Source organism: Bacillus rossius, chromosome 3, assembly GCF_032445375.1.
Source record: "Bacillus rossius redtenbacheri isolate Brsri chromosome 3, Brsri_v3, whole genome shotgun sequence".
NCBI classification, from domain to species: Eukaryota; Metazoa; Arthropoda; class Insecta; order Phasmatodea; family Bacillidae; genus Bacillus; species Bacillus rossius.
The window spans coordinates 58,912,886-58,925,435 of record NC_086332.1 but is presented as its reverse complement, the minus strand read 5'-3'; the positions used below and the strand labels follow the sequence as shown (position 1 = coordinate 58,925,435).

The 12,550-nt window shown below is 40.1% G+C and overlaps 1 protein-coding gene across 5 annotated transcripts in view; it reads left to right on the top strand.

Annotated features, from left to right (window-relative positions):
• LOC134530757 (RNA-binding protein Musashi homolog Rbp6) overlaps window positions 1-12,550 on the top strand; it is a 1,338,028-nt gene that overhangs the window by 939,082 nt on the left and 386,396 nt on the right. For all 5 annotated transcript variants that reach the window (XM_063365896.1, XM_063365898.1, XM_063365899.1 and 2 more), the window contains one exon: window positions 11,619-11,711. In XM_063365896.1, coding sequence (XP_063221966.1) covers window positions 11,619-11,711 — 93 coding nt within the window. The remainder of the gene's footprint in view (window positions 1-11,618; window positions 11,712-12,550) is intronic.

Here is a 12,550-nt window from a genome sequence, read left to right as displayed (position 1 = left end):
TTTAGTGGGAGAGAGAGAGAGAGAGAGGAGTGGGGGAGTGGAGTGGGAGAAATTGTGCTTGCCTGAGCTGTTTTCGCGCCCACGCGCTGGCGGCTTACGTCCGTAATCTGAACCGAGGGGCCGAGAAGATTGCAAGCGTAAATATCCTCGCGTTTGGCGGTCGGCTGGGCGCGACGCGATGGCTCCTTTGGGCGTGCGTTTTGCGACTTTCTATTACGTGTTTAAAAAAAAACTTTCCTAAAAGCGCAGAAAGTTCCCTCGGTTCATTAATGCCAACACGTCGTGTTGGTTTACCGTTTAGAGCTGATGGGCTAGATGTCATGCCCTAGGGTTTGCACTCGTCGAAAAGACGGATCAATGTCGTCGGTACATTAACAATGTTCTGAGCGGTTTTGTTTTCCTCTCGTTTGCTTCTGTCACGGCAAGGTGGGCAAACCAACGCAATCTCTGATTCTTTATTGCTGTTAGCGAGGATCTAGTGTAAAAAAAAGTTAATGACTGTAATTGTAAGAGAACTGTGAACAATCTCACGCGCATAGCAACTTACATGCGTGAATGACGTTCAAACACGCACGCATAAACCTGAGCTTAACATCATCTGTTGCTGTGGTCGATATTTTTTTTTGCATTTTTTTTATCAGCTTTGCGTGACAGTTTACTGCAACGTTTAAAAACAAGATTTTACACAGTGATTGTAACGCTTAGCACAGAATAGCTGTTACTTGTTACCATGGGCAATAAGTTGTTGAGCTTTTACATGGCCTAATAGGACACTGCTGGGTTTTTTTATCACGAAAATAAATTTTTTTTCGGGTAGTCCTTAAAGAATAATATCGAATAATCTAATTATAATGCTGTTTTATTTTTAGTTACTTTTTTATTTGTAAAAATCATTCATTATTGTTATGTTAACAATTAATTATTGGGTGCATCAGTTGAAGAGAGGAAAATAATTCTTGAAAAAATACATATGTTCATCTATAGATCTTTATAATTCAAAACCTCAGCCTTCTGTTATTGTGCTTGCCGGTCTCATAACTTTGATGCAGTGTTTATTAAAACGTTTTTAGTTTTTTGTAAGAACTTTAAGGACTGTGATAATCGAGGATAAGTTATGGTATCGATACAAACTGAACAATAACTGTTAATAAGGAAACACAAATACAGTTGGTTCAAACTAAATAACGTACACAATTTTTTTGATAGTACAAAAAAAAACCTCTTCAAGGTTGCGGTAGATTTTCTTTTGGCGTTCGTTGACCTGCAGCGTTTAAAGTAGAATGAAACGCAATTTTGGATTTTTTTTAAAAATATACATAACTGCAGCCTGCAGTTACAACTTTCATATTATATTTCATGGCTCGGGAAGGCATAGGTTCTAAGTATAATTAGTCTCTAGATCGTAGGTTGCCGTGGCCAGAGTCACTTATTACTTCCTGGCTCCTGAGTTGCAGCCACGTCCGCAAAGGTTCGTACTCTCTTGTGCAATCAAAAACTAAGACATTTTCAATGACTCGTCTACTTCACCTTCTTCAACAACACCAAGAGGTAGAAAACTATCTGTATTTCAGAAATTCCCTCAAAAAACAACAATGTTGAATAGTCCATGCACAAAAAAATGGTTTCTTTTTTTTTTTGTTTTTGTTTAATTCTTACAGCTAAGAACCTATTGTCCAGAAATAACTCTGGAAATCCCTTACATTTGCATATAATTTGGTCACTAATTACATTTACTTTATAAGTTCAAAGTAATGCAGTAAAAATACACATTATTAGGTTAAAAGTGAGATACAAAATATACAAAATGAATTTCAAAACTTTTTTTTTATTTATAACTTATAATCACATGGCCCAAAATTTTCCAGTTGTACTGCGCATGCACAAACGTTGTTTTCTGCCAATTCTAAAACAAAAAAGAACGTTTGAAAGCCCAAATTACTTGCAATCAGTCTTTATTAAGGTTTTTTTAAGGATACTTAATTAAATTAAGGACTTCTAAGGTCCTTTATGCAATTAAGGTCTTTTAACGATTTTAAGGAGGCGTACGAATACTGTGGAAATGATGGTGTGCCCGACGTTTCGGCATGCCTTGTTGTAGCCATTGATCAGTTGTTGGTCGCCCTTGAAGATGGTCGAAACGAGGCATGCCGAAACGTCATTTCCGAGTACCTGGCCTGAACCCAGATATATTGTAAGATAAACGATGGAGAAAATATTTTCTGACGGGGGCGAGATTTTAATTTTGCCACCGGTCTTAATCTTTGAAACGATCTACCAAAATATAAAAAAAAACATTACTGAAAAAGATCATTATTTCTCAAAATTTACGGACACGTAACCAAGAACTTACTGAATAAATTTGTTTGTGACAGTATCATCAGAATAATTTTAATTTAATTTAATTTTTCTATTTAATGCAATATTTAATATTGTTTATGTTAGTACTAAACTTTGATGTTATTGGTAGAAGATTCATCTGTAATTTGTAAGTATGTAATTTCATTTCTAATTGCTTCATATTACGTACTAGTTAATAACCCGCGGCTAACCTCGCGCAATTTCAGGGTATCGCTGGTATTTTACCATCGTAAGAAAACATATTTGATGTTTTTGCAAACCTCTATATTAAAGAATTGACATAATAAAATACTCATTTCATAACAAAATCGTTAAAAATGATATATGCTAAGTTTACATAGGCTAAGCCTGTTTTAATTTTCAGTATATATTAAATATATGATTTTATAATATTCTTCTGTCCGTGACTGCGTCTGCATGAACTTAATGATTGGATCCAGAAGTGAATAAATAAATAGGGAAAATTAATATATTAATTAAGATGGATGAGCCTGATTTGTAATGCAGTTTTTGCGCTTTATTGACATGGTATTATTTTTCGCCGGTATGTTTACGTTTTGTGCACTCGATACTCTGAACAACCAATATAGAGCTGACCATGCGAGAGGCGTGGAGTGCTCAAATTAATTCCTGCCACTTTCAATGTTTATTCCTGGGATCTATTGTCATTTTATATGCTAACTTTAGCGGGAATTGCAGCCTCTTATTTCCTTTAGTTGCTCCAGTGAGAAAAGAGTTGCATTGATAATGTTGCGCCCCAGTTTTGAGATGCGCAGCCTGGAACCATTGCACAATCTCGCTGCATGAATGTTACGCGTCAGTAAAACTGGGACGCCAACCTTCAGCTCTAGTTTGTGGGAAGACAGTTAACCCATAAGCAAGACGTGGCGGGCGCACCAAATGATAGCGCGTTTAAATTTCAAGTCAACGAAGTTCAAAATTAAACTATATTAGTGCCGTTACTTCGCTAATCACTGCGAGCTTCTCTAAGCCGGCGGGATAGTCCACAGTTCACCAGCCATGAAAGACAAACCAACAACCCGAACAGTTTCGGAGTTTACCGAATCAAAAGTTAGGTTAGGTCAGTGTAATAAATTATAGTTATTTGTTTTATCCCGGAAGGATAGGTAAGGTTAGGTTATCGTTATCTGAGATACTCTTATGACCGTAAAATATATAAATCCTTGCAATATGTTGTTTCTTCACGAGTGAAAGGCGAAATTCGGAGGACTTTGGAACTGTTCGGGTGTGGTCTCATCCCTTTGAACTGTTGGCTTCCCAAGCGGACGGGTCTCGCCAAGCAGAAGAATAGAAAGTTTTCAGACCTTACTTTATGACCGTGTGGCGGACATAGACAATTGAAACACCCCTTTTTTCACTTCATTGGGATGGAATTATAATTGTATGTATCAAATGTGTTAACTCAGGATATGAGCTAGCAGTGTGTCACAGTTCATTCAAATCCGTTCAGCGGTTCGGGCGTAATTAAAAATTTCAAAATCAACAAATCCAAACTTTCACATTTATAATATAAGTAGCATTATTAGTTCTATAAATGTCACAACATGGTTCAGTGTAAGAGAAGCCATACACGTCTAAATAGCGCCAAACAAGGTCGAAATAAATAAAGTGTAAATGTGGGGATGTAGCCCGGACAGAGACCACCCGCGCGGCGGGTATGTTGTGCGGCTTGCCTGCCACGCGCTGCGGCAGGCGCGGCGGGCGGTGCAGTTGTTTTGTGCTCGCGTCGCGTCGTCTGGGACGTGTGGGTGATGGCGGCGGTTGAGGGGGCGTTAATTTTGTCGCCATGTCAGTGGGAATTACGCGCGGCGACCGTCACGTCCCAGCGCGTAATTCAATCGGCACGCAATCTGGGGCTCGCTGCGATTGGCCCGGGCCGCTTGTCGCGAGCCGTGGATTTATGGCCTCCGGCACTGTCCCCGCGGCCGGAGTCGCGGAGACTTGCGGATAATTAGGGGGTTCCCCTCCTCCCCTCCCCCCTTCGGGGGCCTCGCCTCGAGGCTACGTGCGGCTCGTGACAATCGCGCCATAGGGAATGCAGAGCAGGCGCCACCGTCTGCTGTTTTCTTCAACTAGCAATTTCGTTATTTCCTTTTTCCCGTCTTTGCGGCCTGGTTGTTGTTTTCTGAAAATTTCGCCTCACCCACGCCTTGCGCTTTTTATGCATCCTAAATATTTCTCCTCGTGGAGAGAGAGAGGAAGGAGGATTTGTTTGCGCCCGAGTTACCGAATCAATCGTCAGTAAAATTGGAAGTCTCTCTTAAAATGGCAGCAGCTTAAGTGTAACCAATTGTTAAATAAACACAGTGTCTTAAAAAAAATTAGTTGGCGTCAATGTAGACACACATTCCAGTTTAATTTACATTTTTGACATGAACCCAGCGGAAAAACTACTAAAGGATCTAAATATACTGCTTAACAACTATGGTTGCATTGATAGTTATGTTTGGTATATAGTATATATGGTAACCTTGATCATACTTTTGATAAAACAAAGTGTCATAAATGTTACGTTCAGGCCAGTAATGCATATATTCGAAGATTTTGTGCTGCTACTAACTATTTCTTAGTTGACTTAAATCTTTTTTCAAACACTTCATTGTAACCTGTCATACGGACTTCGTTTTGTTTTCAAATACTTTCCGTTATTTTTTTTTGTCGTCTATTCCCTCTACCTGTATTCCCACCTACCGCCCACGCTCATATCTTATACATATTTCTACCTCTCACAGGGACTAATTCAATTCTGCTTTGTCGGGTATCCTTCGATGCCGCTTAACGTTTTATACATACGCCTACGTGGACATTATTTTAAAAAAAGGGTAATTTTTTTGATAGGTGCTTCAGTGAACATTTAGAATTTACACTTGAATATCGTTGTACCGTAAAAAATTAGTAATTTTTACATTATAAGCTAGTTCGGTGCTACGTGGATCTATGTTCAATTGGTTCATTACGTTCACAATATTTAGCTGTCAGTCTAAATGTTTGCTTTAGCATTGGTCGAAAAAAAAAAATTACACCTTATCTGTAACAGAGTGTACCTATACTTGCGTTTCAAACTAGAGTTGCAAAAAAAATGGATTCGTGGCCGCCGCACATTTTATAAATTAAACTTCACACTATAATAATCCACTTGAACGGTAAAAAAAAAAAACAATATTCAATAATTCATTGGAACGACAACTAAACAACAAAGTATACGGTGGAAGTTCATATTTGTTACAAACATGGCGACAAGAAACTTTGCAAGAGTCTTACAGTAGTTTGACTCTCTACTTTATTCGTTATTCCCGCCACCCCCTTTTTTTTTACCAACTCATTGTAATCAAGTATCTCGCGCCTGAGAGTTGCACTTTTCGTTACGCTCTCGCGCCTAACTTAGAAATAAAAAAACAGACACGCAACATTTATTGTCTGTGTTGGTGGACGAACGGGCGAGTTTATCGCATTACCGATCTCCCGCCCTTCGGGTGAGCTCGGGCGAGCTCGGGGTTCGTTCGGGCGCCGCGCGGCGAGAGGTGGCGCGCGTCAAAGGCGCGATCGGCCAGGAATTGACAGGAAGCGCGACGGCGGAGGACTTCAAAGCCCGCCTGATGGCGAGAGTTTGTGCGCGCGAGCGTGTTTGCTGCCTCGGGCGCGGCCTTGTTATCGGGAGGGTCTGGCGAGGGGGGAGGCAGAGGGGATAAAGGGTCGTTAGAGGGATGTGTGTTGCGTGTTGCGCGCGTGTGTGTGTACGTGGATTGCTTTTGTCGCCGATTAGCAAGACCCGAGCGGAAGGGCAGTTGATCCGCGCGCGTGCGTTTGCGGGCGGGAGAGGGAGGCGGAAGCAGGTGTCGCGCGCACGCACTGAATTCTGGTCGTCGTTGGCTCAGCGACGAGACTACCGCCCGAAGCGCGGAACTGCCCGTCGCAGCGGGTTCTGGAAATTTCCATCTTCAAAAGAAAATTCCTAAACCACCATCTCTGAGTTTTGCCATTGAAAATATCTCGCACTACTCTCGAGTATCGTTACCTTCAGTCGGAAATCGTCGTGCATATTTTCTACGAAATATTCTGGAAACCGTCAGCTAATGCAAAAATAAAGTTGGCACTTAATTTTTGATCTTTTCTATGTTTTCATACAACAATATGCCTATTTGCTATTTTTCACACTACAGTAAAATTGAACGGACTTTTCCTTACATATTAATGTGAAACATACACAATCCACGCGGAATCCGCATTTTTATCATAAATTCGATCCTTTAGTATTTGATTATGATGCAAAGGTTACCTACTTCGAATCTGTCGCAGTTTTGGGTGTATTTTCGGTTTTACGCTTTTTTTTACAAAGGTTTTGTATAAAGAACTACATATCTTAAGTTAAAATTACGTAGCGTTCAACAATAATTTTCATCGCATAGTTTGAGTATAAAATTTACGATATTCAAAAATTAACGTAAATATTATGCAACGTTTCATTTTTCAATAGTCACATAATTACGACAAAACAGACTTGTGTTCGGGTTGTAATTTTTTCTTTGAGTAAATATTTTTGATAGGTAAATAAATTTTAGTAAAGGGGTGTTTTTTTCTGAAGGAACAATATATTTTACTTTGAATTATTATATCATAACTGATGTAGAGATAATAACTTAGAAAATAAAGTTATTATCTTAAGTATTGTTTAGGCTATACACTGTTTGACTTGGGGAATATGCATATAATGGACTCGCTGTATACTCTAATGTTTGTGCGTCCAAAACTACATCTGTCTGTTTGCAACGGTACCCTGGTTTATATAATAAATCACAAAACTGCTTAAAAGTTGTCATTTGCGATATGTATCGTGAATAAAATTAATATAAAAAGAAGCGTTTATTTAATCAAATATTTTAACAACTTTGCCAATTTTTTTCAAAAGAAGGACTAATAAAAGGGGTCATAAAACCCTAGATGCAGGAACTTGCGTCAACGTAGTCGTTTTTACGCCCGCGAAAAAACTTCAAAGAAGCAGCAGAAACGTCGGCAGATAAAAGGCGTTGAGCTTTAAAAGTAGAAAGAAAGGCGGCAATAAAAGGCTTCAATGACGCAGTAGCCTATAAAGTCTTTAAATTTCAAGAGCAGTGAGTGTTCGGGTCGTGAAATCGGGCCCGGCGCTGTTCGCAACATTGTAAATGAAGTGCTGCCAACCCTTTATACCGGCTTTCCGCCCCCTCGTATTCCTCCCCTGTTTCTTGACCCTTCTCCCTTAGTCTTCCACTGCACTCGGCGTGGGCCAGTGCTAGTTTCACCCCTGTTCCTTATTGCGGCGGCCGTTTCAACAGCTTTAATAAACCCCCGTCGACTTCGATTTCGCGTTTTTATCGCGGATGTGGTCGGAATTCAGAGCGGCAATTCTTGATAAATAGTATCTAGGTAAAACATTGATGCATCGATTTTTTTTTTTTTAAGAAAAAAACTATTTTCCTCTTTTACTCCTCCTCTTCTTGAACTTATTATAATATAGAAGTGTTGACTGTTTCACACAGAAAATATTTTTTCTTTCCTGGCCTAATTATTATAATTACTGATAGAAGGATAACTTTCAGACACTATAAAAACTATTTATATATGGCAACGGTGCTACCACGTCTATTACACTAAATTGACTATATGAAGATATATATATATATATATATATATATATATATATATATATAAGCTTTGCTTGAACGGGCAAAGTATAATAGAAGAATATCCGAGGTTTTTGTATGTATATACATAGCCTGAATGTATAACAGTAAACGTTACCATTATTTAAGTGAATTATAAGTAGTATAAATTGGCCGGTCTGAGTCCTGGAGTAGGAGTGTGGAGCTGAAGCCTAAAAATTCTAGTATCCAAGATGGCGGGAGTGACGTAAGCAATTTTATTAAAGTTTTATTTAAATTGTATTTAAGTATTTTTTATTAATAAATTTCATTTTACTCTCGCCGGGAATCGAACCGAGATCCAAAATCGATTAAGTAACTAAAAATTTGAAGTAAGCAATTTTTTATGGGCTATTTATGGGAATCATTTCGTAATTTTGTGGCCAAAAGTTAAAGAATTTCAAGTTAACGGTAAATGTCAATGTCATGGCCTCGACGGCTTAGGGAGGCTTGTTTTTTTAGGAGTTTGGGTTCTTTCGAAGGCAGGCGTCTTTTGAGGCATTCCAAATTTCGAATTTTTGAATTTTTGAGGAATAAAACGGGAAATTTCCCTTAATAAGGAAATTTTTCCCTCGAAATAAGGAAATTTATAGGAAATTTGAGTTATATTTGAGAATTTTTAAGTCCAAGATGGCCGCCGTGAAGTCATAATCCAAGATGGCAAACATGGCTTTTGCTCCACACTCTATGACTCCAGGACTCGGACCGGCCAATATATACTACTATCATACTTTTCTCCTCAGAATCGATTTGATAACGGATTTTTGAAAACACGTGGCTTGTAAATATACATAGGCTTACTCCCCGCCCACTCTTGACGTCTCGCTGTCGAGTTCAACTCACAACTCTGTGATCAGATATTATTATTTTTTAAATTAAAATATTTAGTAAAAAATGGCACTTTTTTTATTAAGTTTTTCATTTGTTAAGTCTAGCGTGTTTTTGTGTAGTCCATCTTGTCCTTCCAGTTGGCAATTTCTTCCGCGAAAAAAAAAATCGTTAACGATCATTTATCGAGGGTATAACAGTGTGTGTGGACATCGGAATCTACTACTGGGTTAGCGAACCAGAGCGAGCGAGAGGGGAGCGTGATCTAATATTGAAATTGGAACGCGGCGGTGGTGTTCCGGGGCCGGGCCGACGAGAGGTGCGACGATGTTTGTGGGTAGGCGTGCGGTAGTCGGAGGGGGGAGGTGTGTGCACGTGTGTACCCTGTAGTGTCACGCGAGCCCCTCCCAAGGGCGCAGCCGCGCGCGGAGCCCCGCGGGACGCATAACGCCCGCGACCGTGGCGCGCGCGCGCGGCAGGAGAGACGCGGAGTACAGACACTCTGCGACCTCGGTAACGGTTATAGCCGGCGAGTGTGGTTTGGCGCGATAACACGGGCCCGGCGTGTTCGGCGGAGACGGTTATGGCGCCCAGAGGCCCGCGGGCAGAGTCGCCGAGCAACTGTTGTAGGGGCCGGCGACATGGTGGGATGGCTGGCTGGCTGTTCGCAGCGACACGACCGCAGCGGAACACAACTAGTAACGACAACATCGGTGAAACCCGCTACACTTAATGAACATTATTATTATTTTACGTAAAGACATCTCAGAAATCGGGATGCCTGTTTGAAAAGTGGAGTGTAACGAAAACACGACAGATTACAACATAGTATAAAATATGAACAGGGGCTTAGGATATTCGAGTTGTATGTATGTATGTATGCATATGCATGTCTATGCATACACACAACTGTTAAACATTTTCACAGTAAATTTACACACTATCTTTATAAATCTAAAAGTACTTAGTTAAGTTTGTTCACTGCTTGGAACTCTCCTGGAGCCTTCAAGGGACGTTAGCGATTGTATGTTTTCTTAACGTTAGTGCAAACGTTTTGAGTTGACTATCCCCCCCTCCCCCCCCCCCTCACAACGACACTTTCCTAATAAACCGGCCTGTGTCGCTAGTCTTTCGCAAAGTCAACACGTCAGCTGCCGGTGTTTGAATCACTGGAAAAAAAAGGGAGGGGGGGGGGGGACGGGCGGCGGATGTTCCCCCCACCCTCCACCCTCGCGGCGGCAGCTCGCCAAAACAAACGAGGCACGACCTTTTGGAGACGGGGTGGAGACTGGCGGCATCCGGCCTGGAGTCGCTCCACGCGCGCCCCTCCCCGAGGGCTCGGTCACACTAGGCTGCGTGCCAGCCGCTGCTTGCGGCCGGCTGACACCAGCCACCTCGCAGCTAGTGTGAACCAGCCCGATGTGTAACCAGGTAGTGTTTCACATCGGCACGATAGATAGGGCTACTGTAGCTAGCTTCTTAGAGAGCTTTAATGCTTACAATTAAATGTATGAATTAAGTAATAACTTGCAGTGAAAAACATGAATTATTATTTAACATTGTTGTTTATTAAATGTGTTTTTTTACGGTGAATTGTGACATTTTTTACAGTACGTTTTTTAATTGTTGGCTGAATTATGCACGGGACTAGTTTCTATTCGCCGATCGGAGCCACTAAGAAGTGATTCCAAATATGGAAAATGTGTATTGTAGTATATGAAACAACCAAATTTCCCCTGGATAAATATAATCTCTTCTAAAGGTCTATCTGAATAATAAAGTATTATATTCTCCAAATTATGACAACATAGAAATGCAACATATATTTATTAGTTTGACATCGATGTGTTAAGATATATACAGTATATTGTTTGTATTATCAAAATAATTTTTTTTGTAATTATTTCTAATAATTTTTTTTGTAGATTTTTTGTTGTGTTATTACTTCCTGGAAGTCTATGTTTAGTGCATTCCACCTCATCTGAAAACTTAGAGTTCTAGCTAAGGATTATTTTTTTAGTCAAAAGGGTATTAAGGGGAGAGAAAGGAAAACATTTGAGTGGCAGCGGTGCTTATATACCCTATCTGGCCATGTTGAAGTGCTTCGAATAAATACTTACCAAACTCCAAATCTTTTGAAAGGCGGCATCCCGTAAAGTCTTTTTTTATTGTGAAAAATGATTAGTAAATACGCGTGGAATTGTTTCTGTAAAAAAAACGCGTGTTTCAAACACTCTAAGTGGCTGGTGGATTTCCCACAGAACTGGTCTATACGAATTGGGTCGTTTCACTAAAGTTTTGACGAACCGTGTTGCAGATGATCCCGAGTCAGACGCCCGAATAATCCGGGTCCATGCTTCTTAGATTTTTTGCTTTAAATATTTATTAGGTAAAGTGTGTAACATAAACAAAATTCTTGCAAAAATAGATTCTTCATTCTTTTTTCTCCGGGATCTTAGGTTTTCGTACACCTAGGTGATTTTAACTGAAATGACTTTTTTTTTGTTTTTTTTTTTTGGTAATGCTGGGACATTTAGAACATTCTAAAATTGTAAAAAATGCTTGGATTTTATCAAAATGTTTTTTTTTCCGTTCACAAAGTTGCACGAGCGAGCGGTGAACTTCGGATATGTTCGGAACTGTTCGGGCATCTGACTCAATTTCTGTCTTGTTGGTGTGATCTGAACGTTTGCCGGTGCTGGTCCTGACGTGCATGTCGCTTCTCTTGTGTTCCAGATGGTGACGCGAACGAAGAAGATATTCGTGGGGGGCCTGTCCGCCCCCACCACGCTAGAGGACGTGAAGAATTACTTCGAGCAGTTTGGTCCGGTAAGTCGCTACCCGCAAGCAGTGCACGCGCAATTTATAGTTTCCGCGCACTGGCGGAAATGTACTGCAGATTCACGAAAACCTGGTCTGTAAAGTCTGAAAAAAATAGAAACTGATATCCTCTATATTTCAAATGCGGAACTTTCCTTACAACTTGTAGCTTCGGTGGTCGAGGTCGAACGATGCCGAAGCTATCCGAATGCTCATCCCATAATCCCTATTGCGACTGAGATGTTTACACCACTTACCAATTTTTTGGCTTCCAAGTATGAAAATGTGGCATGAATCCAGAAATAGACGAACATTTTTGAAAGGGCTAAGTGTGACAAACAAAAGGCTACTATATGAGTTTGAGCTTATATTATTTATCAAGTTTTACCTTTCACTGTAAATTTGTAGGGTCGCGTAGCTTGACGGACTGTTAAAAACATTTTCAATCCGAAACACATAGAAACATTTTTATACGGGATTGGTATTGTATAGTGCACTAACCTCATCAAGGAAATAAGTTTTGAATGTGTAACATCTTGGCTCTTGGTATACGGCATTTGGTGGGAGTAATTTCGTGAAAATCTTCACAAATACTAGGGGAAACTTAAAAATATTAACTGTTAAGTGAATTTTAACAAGATTTGCAGTTTTTTTAATAAATTTCGTTGTCGAAAATTAAGTTCAAAGCTGGGGTTTAGTCATTTTCGTTTTTATCGGAGCGGTTTCATTATATTGTTTAACATTTCGGTATTCAAATGGATTGATTCGATAGTCGACGTACCTGCTTCAGAAGCGAATTCTAGCGGCGGGTGCGGAAACTACGTGTGATTCGCGTCCAGAAATCTAGT